General features: G+C 39.1%; 1 protein-coding gene across 1 annotated transcript; it reads left to right on the top strand.

Annotated features, from left to right (window-relative positions):
- The first annotated feature begins 618 nt into the window (after nucleotides 1-618).
- On the top strand, nucleotides 619-18,037 carry ehd1a (EH-domain containing 1a). The gene is made up of 6 exons (XM_061725426.1): nucleotides 619-1,362; nucleotides 10,653-10,750; nucleotides 14,342-14,583; nucleotides 15,511-15,681; nucleotides 16,505-16,669; nucleotides 16,984-18,037. The coding sequence occupies exons 1-6, from the start codon at nucleotides 974-976 to the stop codon at nucleotides 17,515-17,517; spliced, it is 1,599 nt and encodes a 532-aa protein (XP_061581410.1). The 5' UTR covers nucleotides 619-973; the 3' UTR covers nucleotides 17,518-18,037.
- The last annotated feature ends 274 nt before the right edge of the window (nucleotides 18,038-18,311 follow it).

The following is an 18,311-nucleotide window of genomic DNA, read 5'->3' on the forward strand; positions in this document are numbered from 1 at the left end:
TTGTCAATGTACCTGGGTACAGTGAGATTGAGAGCAGCATCACCTCTCCAGTGCGGGAGGGAGGAAAAGGGAGAAAAGATGGAAGGGAGAAAGGAGAAAAGAAGGAAAGAAGGAAGGAAGTAGGAAAGGGAGTAAGGAAGGGAGAAAAGATGGAAGGGAGGAAAGAAGGGAGAAAAGATGGAAGGGAGGAAAGAAGTAGGAAAGGGAGTAAGGAAGGGAGAAAAGATGGAAGGGAGGAAAGATGGAAGGAAGGGAGAAAGGAGAAAAGAAGGAAAGAAGGAAGGAAGTAGGAAAGGGAGTAAGGAAGGGAGAAAAGATGGAAGGGAGAAAAGATGGAAGGAAGGGAGAAAGGAAGGAAAGAAGGAATGGAGAAAATAAGGAAAGAAGGAAGGAAAAGCAAAGAAGGTAATAAAGGAACGAATGACGAAAGGGAGGTAGGAAGAAAAAGACGTAAAGGAGGGTAAAAAAGGAGGAAAAGAGGAAAGTAAGAAGGAAGGAGAGAGCAGGAGGAAAGAAGGATAGAAGAATACAGCACTAGGGTTAATGACTATTGGCTGGGCTCGCTGTGCTCGTGGAGGCTTTTATTGTGAAATATGCGAGGCATTTCCGGTATCTGCGTGTCAGCCGTCGCCGGGTTCACGCAGAGGTCCGTAGCTGACAGCCGGGTGCTAAACGCTAAAAGCTAATTTTCAAGTGACCATAATAATCGAACAGCTTTGGACGATACATTCACGTTTCTGTAGGCGTGCGGGCTGCGTTCCGTGTAAGCTGCGAGTCTCAGAGAGAGAGGGTGCTAGTTGCATGAGTGAGCCTCACTATCTAGGGTGGGGACAGTAACTTAAGAGACCTCGCCCCGTCGACCGCCTCATTCCCGCAGGCAGCGAGCCGTGTGGCAGACCCGCTCCGCTCATTTAGACCACTACTCACAGCTGGAACTGGTTAGGATTGGAGAAAAAGATAAAAACAAGTCATAATGTTCAGGAAAAACTTGAAGAAGGACCCGGAGCTGTTTCAAAATGTGTCGGACGGGCTGCGGCGGCTGTACCGGACCAAGCTGTTCCCGCTGGAGGACGCGTACCGCTTCCACGACTTCCACTCGCCCGCCCTGGAGGACGCAGACTTCGACAACAAGCCCATGGTGCTGCTGGTGGGCCAGTACTCCACCGGGAAGACCACCTTCATCCGGCACCTGATGGAGCAGGACTTCCCCGGCATGCGGATCGGCCCGGAGCCGACCACGGACTCGTTCATCGCGGTGATGCACGGCGAGCAGGACGGGGTGATCCCGGGCAATGCCCTGGTGGTGGACCCCAAGAAGCCCTTCAGGAAACTCAACGCCTTCGGAAACGCCTTTCTCAACAGGTGAGTGACCCCACAGTGCCAGGTCTCCACACCGTGATATTATTATTATTAGTCCATGGGCCGGACTAGATATCAGTACAACTCAAGGTGACAAAACTTGCTTATGGTTTTTGAAAAGATCCATGTCTGTAGACATGGGTGGAGATCCCGGGGGGGACATGTCCCCCCCAATTTCTGAAAAACTACCCTAAATTATTCAAAATTGAACAAATGTATTTTCAGACTTTAAAGGTTGAATATGTACAATATTTATTAAAAATATATTTCTAAAAAAAGAATACATCCACGGTGAGTTTTGAAGTGTACAGAATGAAAGTATTGCTACTCCATAATTCTTTTTTTTGTCTGAATTAATATTTTTAAACTTTTTACCACCATAACTGTGTTAAAACATGATCAGTTAGTTTAAACAACTTGTTTAGGGCTCCATATTTCATCCATATATCAATTGTTCGTGCATAAAGTAGTTCCATAGGATAAAAGGAAGATGGTGAGAAGAATTTGAGATGAGTAGACACTACATGCCCAAAACCCTTAAAATTATGATTTACGAATACAACAGTTAAGTAAGCAGTGACTGTTTAGGACAAATAAACAAGAAAGGTAAGCACAATAAATGATTCCCTGTGCAGTATTTTTCGGCGAGCCTTTACCAATTTATGGCATGGTATGTATACGTTGGTGTCCCCCCCAATCCTGACATCGGATCTGCACCCCTGTCTGTAGATGATATTCTGGTATGATAATCAGTACTGGAGTTGAGGGGGGATGGCATCCCCCCTGAAATAAAAAGTGTCAAAATCATCCCCCCTTTCCATCCCTTATGTCATTTCATCAATGAATGTGGTTTTACTGCTATTTCAACATTTAGAGTCATCACCAGAAAAATAACACCAGAAAAATAACTTATTTGACAATTTTCACCTGTTTCAAGTACATTTTCACTTGAAATAAGTAGAAAAATCTGCCAGCGGGACAAGATTTATCTTCTCATTACAAGCAAAAGATATCTTGTTCCACTGGCAGATTTTTCTACTTTTTTAAGTGAAAATCTACCTGAAACAGGTGAAAATTGTTGTTTTTTCCAGTGATGAGTCTTGTGAGAGATGAGATTCTTTTTTATTTTAACTAGAAAAAAGACAAATATTCTTGTTAAGATTGTGAGTTTTTGCAGTGATCCATTTTACTTATCCTGTGAAGGACAGAGTCATATTGATAAGTTCAGAAAACTGTTTTTTATTGTTGTATTTGATGTTAGCCCAGTGGATATTTAAAGCTTACAGAAGGCTGCATTTAACTGCTGCTATGTCATTCCTGCAGTATTTCTGCAGGTGTTTTGGTCACTGCTATTATTTGTAATATATTATAATATTTGTAATCAACACAAATTATCTGTCCCCATATGATAAAATCCACCATCCCCCCCTGATTTTCTTTTACAACTCGAGTACTGATGATAACCCTTCCTGAGTGGCAGCTGTATCATAGTTATCAGCTCATGAAGTTACCCAGCCCCGTCAGAAAATGACACTTTAGCTGCTGCTGCATATCCTGGTTTAGACTCATGTACAGGATATCTGTCAATGTTTCACAATATTGTCTTTGGTGTCATTTTAAAGGGGACCTTTTTAAGCATTCATTCAAGATACGATGTGAATCTTTCTGACCAACATAGAGTTCACTGCAGCTCTTTAAACTATAAACAACACATCTTTTTACACAATATTCGCCTAAATGATATGCTGTCTTTTAGCCCTCCTCACCTAGGAACAACAGAGACACAAAATACAAAAACTGGAATACTCACAGGACCATAAGGATTCAGGAAAAGTATCACATCTTAGCTTGAATGAATGCTTTAAAAGTCCCCTTTAAAATGACACCAAAGACAATATTGTGACACATTGACAGATATCCTGTACATGAGTCTAAACCAGGATATGCAGCAGCAACTAAAGTGTAATTTTCTGAAGGGGCTGGGTAACTTCATGAGCTGATAACTATGATACAGCTGCCTCTCAGGAAGGGTTATCATACCAAAATATAATCTAGACATGAATATTTTCAAAAATCATAAGTAAGTTTTGTCACCTTGAGTGGTACTGACAAGTGAAATTTTGGGCTCTGGCATTGAGGAAAGCAACATTTGTAATGGAGCAATGTTACACCATATGAACTCTCAAAGTTATTTATTATTATTATTATTGCATCAACCATTCAATTGTTTATACTGATGTATGTGGCTAGTTTATTTGTATAGCACAATTCAACACAAGGTAATTCAAAGTGCTTTACATCAATATTAAAAGCAACAAGACACAATTAAACAGTAATGTTTTTAACCCTGATTTAAAGGAGCTGACAGTTGGAGCAGACCTCAGGTCTACAGGAAGTTTGTTCCACCAGTGAGGAGCAGAATAACTGAACGCTGCCTCACCTTGCTTGGTTCTGGTTCTTGGGAACCACAACAAACCAGATCCAGATGAACCTCAGGGGTCTGGGAGCTTCATAGGAACTAACAGATCAAGCATGTATTTTGGTCCAAGACCATTCAGTGCTTTGTAGACCAGCAGGAAGATTTTAAACTCTATCCTTTGACTCACTGGAAGCCAGTGTAGTGATTTCATGACCCGTGTAATACGGTCCAGTTTCCTGGTGTTTGTAATCCACACTTTAAATTCCCCGCTACAAGTCTTTACATGCACTATGTCTCTTTCTTCTGGGTAAAATGACTATGTTGTTGCACAACCTTTGTAACAGTCTACTGTGTGTATGACACTTTTCTCTTTCATCATGTTTAGAGAATGCGGTTATTTAGTGCCAACAGAGAAGTGGCAGATCCACCCTGTGTTTGGTAAACTACAGGACAGGAAGGTGCTTTCCGGCATCTCACCCTGTTAGCATGAACTTATTTTACTTTTACTTTGCACGACATTCTGCTAGTTACCATACCATCCATCTCTCTTAAGGTACCCCTTCTTATAACCATTTAGCAGTCAGTCTTGCCATTCTCTTCTGTCCCAATGTCATAGCATGGCTCATTGAACACAGAAATAGTTGTATGCTATGTTGCTCAGCAACATGCTGACCTTGTTCTGTTCTTATATAACAGGACTATAATGTTCATATCCCCATATCCATATAAGTGTTACCACTTAAGTGCAAAGTGACTACCCATCTCCTTTAACTATCGGTACAACCTATGAAGTCTTATCACAAAGGGGTTAAAGGTTTTCTGTATCTATCATCTTGAGTTAGTGTAACATTTTCAGCAGCAGAAGGGTTGTTCTGTCAGCAGTTGTTAAGACATTTCGGCTCATCAGAACTGGATTTATGAGATTGATTATCCAGACATTTCGGCTCATCAGAACTGGATTTATGAGATTGATTATCCAGACATTTCGGCTCATCAGAACTGGATTTATGAGATTGATTATCCAGATATGATGAATATGTGAAGGCAACTTCTGCAACTCTTCCCACAATACTATTACAATTGAAGCCCACACCTGAGGGGATAAAGTCATGAAACAAACTCATGACTCAGAGGTATTTTCCAGGTGGAGCTTTAACTATTCAAAGCAACACAGCATTGGCATTAGCATTGGCAAAACTTGTGGGAATGAAAGGTCGAAAGTAGAAGTGAAAGTGAAATATAAATCTAGTGGTCGTTTGTGGTGTGTTTTACAAAAAGAAAGAAAGAGAAGGAGATAGGGAAAAAAAATCAAGGTCAATGGAAAGGCTCCACATGTTCCATTGACTAATTGAACTGGTTTCCTTCCAGCCAGCTCAAAGTACAAGGTGATATGAGTCAGTCCGTATAACTATGTACTGTGAAACCGCCCAAATCCGGTTGTAGACTGAGAGGATTTGCCATGACATCAGAGTACTTGACATCTGATTGTTTGATGATGTCAGTTCTGGTACAGGATGTGGGGATATCCCCCTTCTCTCCTTGAATGCTACTTTCCACTTTCAGAGGAATAGTCATCTGAACAGATGGACAAATAATCCAAATGACTCATTAGTGGACAGTCATGGCTCACAATGTTAATCTGCTGTTATCTTCGGATTATGGAACCGTGTTGCCATATACTGTTGTAATCTAGACACTGAAGTTGGCTGTTGCTGAGTGAAGTTGCTTCCTATTATCCATTGTTATTCCTTCCTGCAATTATGTCAAGTGTTGGCCTTATCTTTCATGAGATTACATTTCTGCCAAGTAAGATCCTCCCAAAATCAGAAAATAGAAGCAATGCATTTTCAAGCAACACCTAAAAGCTTAGGGGTATTTGACTTCTCGGATCAATATTCACCACTGATTTTATTACAGATTTGTAAAGAGAAACTAGAACAGACTGTAAAAGCAATGGCTATTGTCTCTCTTGTTAAGTATTTATTAAATTGTTGGAAGAATTCCTGGAGTGTTATTTGACTTGCAGTTCTTTTTGAACAGTCTGCATTTTTGTCGCAGAAACATGCAAGTGTGAAAGGCTGAGAGATCACATGCCACCTGCTTACTGTCATATCTCTACTGGCATGCACTGAACAGATGATTTGGCACACAGCCAAGAACTGCCTTAGATTGATGACATTTTTGTTAAAAAAAAAAAACAAGATCCAAGAAGAATTTTTAAACAGCCTATTTTCAGTTTATACTAGAATTTTCCTCCTGTAAAGAATACATTTTTGAACTTTATTTCAGTGTCTTTACTCACTCACCAAAAAGAAGATGCCGAGGGTCATTATTTTAATTGACTAAATAAATAGAGGTTGTGATGGCATCTCCTCTGTGTAGCTCCTAACTATAGTTATTCAACCTGCAGATTAGCTTTAAACTATCAGGCTCAAGTGGTGTTGGCCCTGAGTGTAACCAGTTATTTAAGATAAGAGTAAACAGAAATCAGTATTGCACTTCTCACGCTTGCCACTTATTATTTTTTGCCCTCTACAGGGGGCTTTTTATACTGTTATTTCAGTTATCTAGCATCTTTGTTTCTAATAATTCAATTGTTTCTAATTCTTGTTGTTTTGTTAATTTTTGTATCAGATGGTTCCACATAGGGCTGTTTGATTTTGCCCAAAAATAAAATCTCGATTTTTTTTCTCTCTCAAAATCCGATTTTCGATTACGATTATTTTGTGAATTGACAAAAGGCAAAGAAATGATTTCAAATATGCAGTTTTTTTATTGAACATTTGCCCCATTGGGCTTTAAGTGCAAACTTTGCTCTTATTAAACCAAAAATGAATGAATAAAGTGCAAAACTCTGTAAAATAAGTTGAAAAAAAGTTTTAAAAAATATAATAAAATATAAAGTTTTATCTCTGAAAAAAAAAAATCAGCAAATCAGCACTTGCAAACATACAGTAAGTTATATTTCCAATTAAATAAAACAAGACATTTTCTAATTAAACTAAACTGGGTCTTTGCATGCTAAATAATAATGGTGCCCCCTCCTACACTAAAGAGCCTCTCCGATGGGGCACTTGTCGCAGGTATTGAGAGGTATTTCCATCAATCATTAATATGTGTGCAGAAAAGGTTAAAAAAAATAAATAAAAATCGATTTTACGATTTTCACGTTTTAACATCGTTCTAATTACATAATCGCGATTACGATTTAAAATCGATTAATCAAACAGCCCTAGTAACTATATACTTTATTATTTACCTGCTGAAAAGCATGCATATTTTTATAGTTCTTGTTCCCTATTATTTTGCATTTTACAGCAGACAGAGGGGCTCAGTACATTTCTGTTCGTTCTCTCAGCCATTAGTCAGTAAAACTGGAGTCAGCAAAGCTGCAGTTCCGCTCTGGCCCACCCTGTCCTGCACTGTCTTGCTCTGTCCTGTCCTGATATTTCAGAACGCTGACTTGGCTATTTAGTGACGTAGGGACCTACACTTCCCAGAGCACACAACAATTGTGCTGAGACACATACAGTAATAAATACAACTTGTAATTTGGTCCCTCACTCAAACCAAGATTATAGGGGAAACAGGCGTGGAAACGTGACATAGCCTGTAACACTCTGTCCAGTTCTAGTGACAGCCAACCCTTTTCCTCTTCTCCATGGGAAATTGAGTTGTGATGTGAGAGCAGTCAGTGGGGGTCAAGAGGTGGAGCAGAAAAGAAAGGCCTCATGTCAAGAGTCTGATATAAAATTACAGACATGAAGAAAAATCTGAGGAGAAATGTATTTGTGCCAAACTGTCCTCTCGGAAAGGATAGGTCAGCCACATTTTTAAAGGACGTGATTACATATTTAAAATCTCAGATGGGACCCTTGTTGATGCAGCGGTTCATTGTTTTGTTTTTTTTTCCATAGATTTTTATTTCAGGTTTAATTTAACATTTTTCCCCCTTACAAAGCACTGTGTGGAAAAATATTGGCTGATAGCTCAGTGGAAAATCTGAGCCAAAATTCCAACTGGTTATCATACGACATCAGATATTAAAGGAAGAGGAAAAACCTGCATGGATCCTCAGCATTTGCTGTTATTGTAATGTAATATAGTCTGAAGGATCTTTATGCAAGAAGCTTTTTCTAATTTTTTTGTCTTGGTTTTTGTGGATTTTTCCAGTTCCCTCTTGTGTGTGTGGTACTTCTCCACTGTTAGAGTTTTGTGTCTGTGTGTGTGAGTGTGTCTGCCCTCAGTATGGTTACAGCAGGAATGCAAAAACAAGGTTCTCCCAGTCTTATGACCTGGTGCCTCTGAGCTCATGTTGTATCGTTCAGTTTGGCTGAAAGAGCAGCAGAGTGAGAAGTAGTACTCTGAAATGCGTGGGGTTTCAACAATTCCCTTCTTTGTTCTGTGTTAAGACATTGTTGGGTTTTTGTAAAACCAGCCACATTTCCTCATGCTTCTCACTGTGTGTATTTCTAGTTTTCTGTGTTTGCTCAATATCTGTTGGAGCACAACAGATATTTTAAAGTTTAAATCCCAGTGTAGTGGCCAATAGTGGCCTGAGACACTATTGGGAAGTGACTTATGCTACACTGGGAATATCTGAGGCCAACAATTTTATAGCTTAAAATGTGTTGTCCCTCATCATTTCCCTTAATCATTCTTACGTCACTGAAGGACTTCTAAAAGCAAGGACTCCAGACTGTTTGGAAAATCTGTATCCTCATGTAGTCTTATAGTTGTTGTAGGAAAAACATCTCAGCTAGATTAATGCATCAAACAAATCTTAAACATTTTCAGTAAAGCTTGATTAATGTTTGTCTGATCAATGCAGAGCTTAAGTCATGAACATTTATACGTGTTCACAGGTGTGTTTTGTGTCCTCTAAATGTCAAGCTGCATAGAAACAAAAGTGGAAGTAACTCTGACTGTTTACCTAGCAACAAATGGAGCTCATACATGTTGACCAAAAGTTCAGTTTACTGTGGAGCATGGATTGCCAGCTGGATACCCACAATACGAGTTATTGTGTTGACACTGTAAATATGCTGGATATATCCATATTATATTGGACATCTTTTTTTCACAGAAGCAAATTCTTCTTACAAAGCAAGCTGGCCACAGAGATGTGCTATGAAGCTAGTTAACACACTCTTGCTTTCTTTCAGAACAACTTGTCACACACGTCAGTTGATGCTTTTGCCGCACACAATTCACTGATCTCCTGACACTTCGTTCATGAAGAGTATTTTTATGAACAGAAAAGTGTGAACACCATGCAAATAATAATACAAAATGACACCAATGCTCCTGCAATTCATACAAAAGAAACCATTATTACGACGTAAGTTTATATGGTCTATTTAAGTAGTGCGTTTATGGCAGTGCACCTGCAGAGAGATGTTAAACTTTATCTTGATCGTCAAGAGGTTAGGAGTTTTCTGACACTCCATAAAACATTTGACTTTAAAAAAAACAAAAAAAAAACCCAACACATTTTGAATACTCTCCAACATGCTAGCTTATCAGTTTAAAACAGATATATGTGGGGCAAAGTATAAAAATGTATCCACTTCTCCATATTTGATTCCCATAGAAATGTAAAGGCTACAGTTTTTTTTTTGTTTTAAAATAAAGTGCTCTCAGTTGCATATCCATGTTTTTCATGGCAAACGTTGATATTTTTGAATATAAATGCAAGTAGGACTGCAATGTATAAACATAGTTGATAAAAATTGATGTCAAAAGTTGTTGCCCACGAATTTTAATGATTGATCTGTTAGTTGGTTACACCATCACATGTCTGTTTCACACTGTGAATTGGAACTGACAACAATTCTTAAAGGAATAATGGTGTTCATGTTTGTTTTCTGGAAATCAATCAATATGATGGCTTTAAAAAGTTTAAAAATGCAGATATTTTTGTCTCCGTTGTTGACACCACCTCTTGAGTGCACAAATATGTCAGAAATTGCTCTCCAAAACTATGTCAAACTTTCAACAACTCTTAAAAATATATGTATTTTTCACCCAGTACTCCTACCTAAGTCAGTCCTGGGCATTGCTCCCCCTCTGCCAACCCCGGTAGGGCCCTGCACTAAGCTCAAGTCTCTTTCTTACACAAGGAATGGGCAGGCCACTTCTTTTCACCTGATTGGATGGTGCTTCTCTGGCCGGACGTAGGGCGTGTAAGGATCTCGTTATTCCAGCCAGATCCTCCCCGCCATAGACTATATATGCACGTGGTCAGAACTCAGCAGTCCTGGGAGCGCTGTAGAGACACACCTATGCATGGAAAGCTCTACTTCAGGGAGGGCTATCTGGCCATCAAGCAGTTTCTATTCAGGACATCAACATTCAGTACTTGGGCCTCATGACATTTCGGTGCCGTTTCAGCACGATTTGATCTGGGAAATTATCACAAAATCTGTGAAGGATTTCACATACAATTTAATCAAACTCTGAACATAACCGGCTCTGGGTCAGGTTCAAGCCCATAGCGATGTAGACATAGGGAGTGGAAAAAAAACAGAACCCATTGCCTGGAATCAGGATTACAAGTGTGGATATGAATTTAATGATTTATAAAAGGTACATTTTTACCTTTTTAATTATTTACCCAACCTAAACTGCACAGGTACTTAAAGATTAGTGTCTGTTTTAGCTCTGACGCTCTTCTAGCAACGATATTTTACTGGCGTTTGCGCCTGAGAGCAAGGGAGAGTTGACACTGAAATACTCCAGAAGAAACTAAATGCCAAGCTTGTGTATAAACAGTCTCACCAAACTGGTTTTCTGATATGTCCTCCTGCCTTCCACCTCAACATCTGATAAATGTCTCTCTTGTCACACTGTCTTTCTTGTATCCCCTCTGCAGATTCATGTGTGCTCAGATGCCAAACGCTGTCCTGGAGAGCATCAGTATCATCGATACTCCTGGAATCCTGTCTGGTGAAAAGCAGAGGATAAGCAGAGGTTGGTTTCACATGCACACTAACACTTTTCTCTCTAATATACCCACTTAAAGTACTCATGTTTATGTTGTATTGTTATAGCACACCCTTTGATAAGAAACAGTGAAATGTTCCACTGACAAAGCTTTGCACAGCTGCAAAATAAACCCACAGGAAGTTGCTTTTTTTCAGATACAAAAATAAACTTGCTTTAATGACCTTCTTTTTTAGGTATTTCAGATTTGGCAAATAGTGGACACAAACACCTGAGTAACCTGTATTTAGCTCCTTTTACACCCCCAAGGCAAAACAGTAACTCAACTGCTCATGAAAATGTGTTCGAGGGCCTCACAACTTGACAGTAGTGAGCAGAGGAGTTGTTGCACTTAGAACTTCATTTCCTGTTCATCCACATATGGTTTTCATTCATTTCAGTTTTGCTTTTCTGACTGTGATCAGATCAGCCTTAAATTGTAATGTTAAAAAGAAAGGGAAAAACAAGTTAGAGTGGAAAGTATAACTCCTACATTTATTTTTCAATGTATTTACTTTTAATAGTCATGTTTGATTTTGCATTGTATTATTTTTCCCTTTTTTTTTTTTTTTTTTTTTTCCAACAAGTTGAGTCAATTCATATTTTTATTCAAGAGCACTTTCAGTGCTGTGACCTTCCGGGTCATTTCATTATTGCCACATGTACATTTTTCTTAACTTTTGATGATATTACAGAACACAGGCAAAAGATAATACTGCAGCTAAACATAGCTTCTGCTTTTCTATCTGACTTGAGTCAGTTTTAGAGGAAACGCAGATACAAGTAGTTTTTGTGTACTATAGTGGAAGGAAGTGGAGTATAATGGCAAACATTGCAGTTTCTCCAAGATCTCTCACTATCACCTCACCATTACTACCACCGGTGCCTCTCTTGCGCAGAGTGCTGCTTTATAGTCAGTCTGCTTTTTATTAAAGGCTCAGTCCCCAAAGGAAATGGACTGAAGAGTAAAGACACATTGAAGACTGAATTAGAAATGTGAGATATCTTTGCAGAGGTGTCAGGTTTTTTCATTCTTATACAGTGACTTTCTGAAAATGGATTCCAATAAGTCGAATAGAATTATTATTTTTTTTAAAGTTTTCTTGGAGGCAGTTGACATACATATAATGTATTATCACAATAATGAAACATATACATTGTTAAGTATGCATACTTCTTTGAGAACAAAGAGACCAGTATTGAGGTGAACCTGTCTGGGAGGAAAAGACTAAATCCAGAAGTACATACCTCATGTTTCTCTACATATATACTTACACATTCTTGCTGCCAGACACGTTTCCCCTATCTTAAGCCAACACACATTTTTGTACACGTCATACTTTACTGTTTTTGTATAAACATAGATAAAATATTGTACTCTACTGCCATACTGTGCGGCCTATGTCATATATAAACAGAACAGATTTAGATTGTACAGCTCAAGTGTGACGGTCACATGTGTCTTTACTCACTATCGTGGTGAGTATTAGGTTTGTGCCACAGGACGATGTGAAATATGTCAGACTTTCTCTTTGTGCTAACCAGATGTTGGGAGCTGTGTGTAACTTCTCACATATAGTCAAACGTGTTTATTTATGTATTTTTAAAGAGAGAAAACAGTAGAGGGGCATAATACATTTTTCAGGCTTTTGACATAACTGTTTAATTACTAAGGCATTCAAAAATGTCTGTAGACAATGTAATGTTAAATTCCATTCATGGATGTGTGTGTTTTTTCTTATTGTGTAATTCTATGAGATTGTATTTATTTTTGATTAGGTCAGCAGTATTTCTTCCCTACTAAATTATGCCGCAGCAAAAAGCTGTAGTGGAACAGTGAATTTGCAGAACTATCTGGCTTCATTGTCAAATCATCAGCAACAATCTTGCTGATATAAGAATGAATACTTTTAAAGATCTACAGCAAAGACAAGTATTTCTCAGAAGCCATGTTGAAACTTGAAAGCTTGTAGCCAGTAAGCCTGCAGCATCGATCTGGGAAACAGTTGGGAATTTTACGGAAAATTTGTGCTGTCTTGCTAAGCATTATGTGAGAGTGCTGAAAGAATTTCCAAAACATTTTTCCAAACGAATATCAAGAACCAGTGGTTTCAGATTAAACATTTTTTTTTTATTTTTTTTTTTTAAAGTTTACATTGCAAAGCTGCATTGTTAAAATTTGAATGCAACTAGATATTTGTTTTTTTTTCTGCTTTTTCATCTGTGGTTTGCTCTGCATATGGTTTTTGATCTCTTTCCAAATTTGTCATACATTTTAAACACTGTCCCAGCATGTCTGTGCAGTGGATATGGTACACTCATGGCAGTTGTCGAAGTTTTATGCTGTAGCTAAGTCTGGCCTTGAGCAGCTGTTTCTATCTGATACTACGATGTGTATTTTAAAAAAGGACTTGGGAGAATCAGTGGAAGTCATAAGCTGGCTTACATGAGGAATTTCATTTACCCCCCCCCTCCTCCTCCTTTGTTAGCCTTTCACCTGTTATGTGCAAAAACAGACACAAATTCCTTTTTGCTCAGACAGCTTTAGTGAGACCATCCTCTCTCGCCATATCTGTTTACAGTTTTCTCTCACTTTCACTTTTACTCAACCTTGTCTGACTTTTCCTCTCTAATTTCTCTTGTTCACATGCTCAGTCCGATCTGTGTATGTCAGAATGATAAAGTAACAATGCACAGTAGTCTTGGAGCACAGATATTTATATTATGTTTAATGTCTGTTTTTAATGTAGGCCAATAGCCTTGTTTTTTTTTAATATTAAGCTTTCTTGAAACATTTCTTTTATCAAGGTTTTTTATTGATTGGATGATAGTTATGATCAGCACTAAACAAAAACAAAACACCCCACAGTCCCCACATTCTCAATGCCAATGAAGCTGTTTTGTAACTTGAGTTAACTCCTTGTTTGTCAAATACGCAAAAGGAAGTGAATATTGAAACAGGATTCTGGGCTAATTTTGTGATTTTACAAATGTTGAAAATCCTTAGTCGCTTTTTTTATTTCATTGTCATCACTTATGTGAACAGCTCATGTTAAGCGTTTTTCATATTTCATTATTGGCAAGTTTTTTGTAAGCTATAAAGTAATTTCCTCTAAGTAAAAGCATGCCATCCGATTTACAAGAGATTGGACTTTTATAGACCTCTTACTGTTGGCATAGTCCAACTGGTTAAACAATAACCTCTGGAAAAAGCCCAGCCTCTTGAAAGCCCTTTTCTAAACATTGCTGGATCAATGTGACTTGACTTGACGTGAATGTGTAGCCCATAAATTAACCTTTCCCAATGTATAATTTATTGACCGATTATGCTCTTTGTCATATTTCAGTGCACCTCATATGTTAACAATGAACCACTTCACGATAGGAATTTTACTGCCATCATGATTGATTTCAATATTGACTTTTCTTTAAGCAACCTTTCCCTGATATTTTTGACATTGATATTCCATCCTTTTCTTTTAGGTTTAAACATTTGTGTAAAAGTGTAAAAGCCAGGTACAGAAAAATGTATAGGCTGATCTATGAAGCACTAATCATCGACCTTCCTTCCTTCTCCAGGGTATGACTTTGCTGCCGTGCTGGAGTGGTTTGCTGAGCGTGTGGACCGCATCATCCTCCTGTTTGATGCCCACAAGTTGGATATCTCAGATGAGTTCTCTGAGGTGATCCGAGCCCTCAAGAATCATGAGGATAAAATGCGGGTGGTGTTGAACAAGGCAGACCAGATCAGCACTCAGCAGCTGATGAGGGTCTATGGAGCACTGATGTGGTCTTTGGGAAAAATCATCAACACACCTGAGGTAAAAAGCATGTATTTTTCCACATTTGTGCTTTTTGGTTTTATTTGTATGAAAAACAATGATATTGATTTAGCATTAAGATCTTAAATATGGTCTGAAGAAATCTAAGCTGTATTTATTACACAGATAAAAGTGCATTACAGTCATTTGCTATCCACTGTTTTCCAAAACTACTTACGAGAGATGAGCATTTGGGGGCTGTGCAGAGCATTGCGTCTTGCCTTCAGACACTTCAGCATGTGAAGTAGGTAAATGGGGATTAAATCAGTAAATTTCTAATTAACAGACAACTATTCCACTTCCTGCTACAGTTGCTCCAAGATACTATCTTCCTTGGTAATGATTAATAGGAAATTTGATCACCTTTTCGCATGTCAGAATGGAGGTCAGATATGTTTTCCAAGCAGCAGAGTGGTCATGTAGTTTAGTTTTCACAGATTTTCATTGTACCAGATGACACAAGAGGAGGGGAAAAAAAGATAAAAATAATGAAAGTGAAAAATGGTTATTATGCTATCCATTCAGAATCCCATGTCCTATCATGTGACAACGTCTTATGATTCTTCCCTGGCTGTTTGGTTAATATTTGATGCAGAGCCATATTCATCAACCATTTCCAGAGGAACCTTTGAGTCATGCAGATCAGTATTCATTGACTTGACAAAATTGTATCACGGGGCATTTAACAAACCTCAGAACTTCATTCATTCATACATTTTTAAAAACTTGTATCTACTTTCCTTCCGTATGAGTTTTATTATGTACCATTTGCCTTTTTTTGGACGTGCAATGATTGAGTCTGTTTATGCAGCAGCGAGGCTTGTGTATGTGACGTATGAAATAATTTCCTTTCACTTGGAGCGGATAAGTATCACCTGAGGGGAAATGGTGATAAATGGAGTGTGATCTGTGCAAACTTTATTTCAGGTCGTACGTGTGTACATTGGCTCGTTCTGGGCCCAGCCCCTGTTGGTCCCTGACAACAGGAAGTTGTTTGAGGCAGAAGAGCAGGACCTGTTCTTGGACATACAGTCGTTGCCACGAAATGCAGCTCTGCGTAAACTCAATGACCTCATCAAACGTGCGCGCCTCGCCAAGGTTGGTATAAAAAAGGCAAACGCTCCAACAAGTCTTATAATTATTATATTCTAATATCTAAATTGCATACCAATCTCAGTAAACTGCTGGTTTTAACAGGTATTTTGTCAAAGCAAAAAGTAAGTTTTATTTTATTTAGGGGTTGTGGTGGTGTGGTAAAATATCACCTGACGACTATGGGAATTTATCTGGAACCTGCTGACACATAACTGAAAACTCAGTGATGAAATCAGTGAGATTTTACGAATCATGGAACCGAGAATGTCTCAACTTCATCCATTTAGAAAATAAATAAGTAAAAACTAAATCAAATGTCGATGTAGTCTATTCTGACTTCACTGTTGAAGAGTCACACTGTCAGAATTTTATATTAAGCTTCGTCTTCTTTTTACCCACACCCTTGTCCTTTAGGGGTTATTACACAAATGCACGTTTTTGTGTAACCATGTTAGTTTGCTTCAAATTGACCACAAGCAGAAGGAAATGGAACACGTAGGAAGATGATGGAGGTTTCGAAACTATTAACCATGTGACTTAATCTAAAGAATAGTCTGTGTATATTTCCCCTTGAGGAAGTGAAATTGAAATGTAGATTATCTGTCATTTCCTATGGCAGTGTACCTATCTGTGCCTCAACATTCAAAACACCTCCCCTCATGTTTTAAGACATCAGTTTCGACTTGTGTTCAGTAACTAATCATGACTTGCCCTTTTTAGTCCTTGTGCCTCATTGCAAAATGTCTCATTTATAAATTTACCTGATTTTCCTGTTTGATGAAGAAGAAAAGATGAGCATTAACCCCATTTCTATGATGCCATCCAGGTGCAAGCCTATATTATCAGTTCTCTGAAAAAGGAGATGCCCACTGTGTTTGGGAAGGATTCCAAGAAGAAAGAGCTGATATCCAACCTGGGAGAGATCTACCAAAAGATAGAGAAGGAGCACCAGATCTCCCCTGGAGACTTTCCGAACCTTGCAAAGATGCAGGTAAGATTTTAAAACTAAAAAAAGAAATCCCCGTCATATCAGACTAGTCTACTGTCTGGAGTGATACATTAGCTGTTTCCTTTTGTCCTACATAACGTTGGGACAAAGCTCCTTGAGTGCAAAGCATTCAAACCCTTACTCTTCACATCTTTCCTTCTTTCCTGCTCTTGCCCTCCAGGATGGGGATAAGATTTATTTTTCCTGGTTTGCCAGGAAATCCTGCTTCTTGTACACTTCTTCCATCAGTAGCCATTTAAGAGTGATCTATTTCTATCACCATTTCCTGTTTTCTCTCAACACTCTCATCTCTTCAGGAGCAGCTCAATGGCCAGGATTTTACCAAATTTGCAGCTCTGAAGCCCAAATTGCTGGAAGCGGTGGAGGACATGCTCGCCAACGACATTGCCCGTCTCATGGCCTTGGTGCGCCAGGAGGAGGCTGCTATGCCGAGTCAGGTTGTCAAGGGTGGAGCCTTTGAGGGAACCATGAACGGTCCCTTCGGTGTCGGCTATGGCGAGGGGGCCAGCGAAGGTATCGACGAGCTGGAGTGGGTGGTGGGTCGTGACAAGCCCACATACGACGAGATATTCTATACCCTCTCCCCAATCAATGGCAAAGTGACTGGTGCCGCGGCCAAGAAGGAGATGCTGAAGTCCAAGCTGCCCAACACGGTTCTTGGAAAGATCTGGAAGCTGGCAGATGTGGATAAAGATGGCTTGCTCGATGATGATGAGTTTGCCCTCGCCAACCATCTGATTAAGGTGAAGCTGGAGGGCCACGAGCTGCCAGCTGCACTGCCCGAACATCTGGTGCCCCCATCTAAACGCGGGATATCGCTGGAGGCCTGAAGGTCTAGAGAGAGGGAGGGGGTCAGCCTGGAAGTTGGTGGTGTCTACACTGACGTCACAGATTAGAGCTCTCCAAGTCCAACCATGAACATGAACAGCTTCATCCTCCCATCAAGCTGCAAGTGCCCAGGCTTCGTAACACACCAGGAGGAGGCAGTGCTGTGATCTTTTTCACCAGAGAGAGACTGGAGGGTTTCTGGGAGGGGGGTCCATCTTTGTGCATTAGGGGATAACATACAAATATCTATATGGAGGCAAGAGGAGCAGTCACAGGACAGGAGTGGATGAAGTGATGGGGTGGGCTTGAACATGAATTTATGCATCCTGTGTAAAGATGTCTTACAAGTATACAGTCTATATAATGATGATCCAAAGAAATAGTGATGGAGGGAATGAATTAAAACGGCTATTAGAATTACTTTATCTATATTTTTGTATTTCTTGACTGTTAACTGAGTCTTTCCACACACTTCCCTTTTTATTTCTTTGCCAGATAAATAAAAAGGACTACTGTACTGTGTGACTTGTGTTTGTGAGTTTATAATTCTGTGATGTAGAACTGTCCTGGGTTTACCCCAACCGCTGACCTATGAACCTGAACAAGGTCCTTCAACCTCCCGAGATGCTTAACAAGATAAATCAGATGAAGGGAATGAATGAATGGGTTTGTGATCAATGTAAGATGGTAAAAGAAAAAGTATTACTCATTTTAAAAAAAGGATAAATAATTTGTTTAATAAATCTCAACTGAATAATAGTTTTCTGCTATTAAATGAGTCCAATGTCACTGAAGG

Source organism: Cololabis saira, chromosome 7 (genome assembly GCF_033807715.1).
Source record: "Cololabis saira isolate AMF1-May2022 chromosome 7, fColSai1.1, whole genome shotgun sequence".
NCBI lineage: Eukaryota > Metazoa > Chordata > Actinopteri > Beloniformes > Belonidae > Cololabis > Cololabis saira.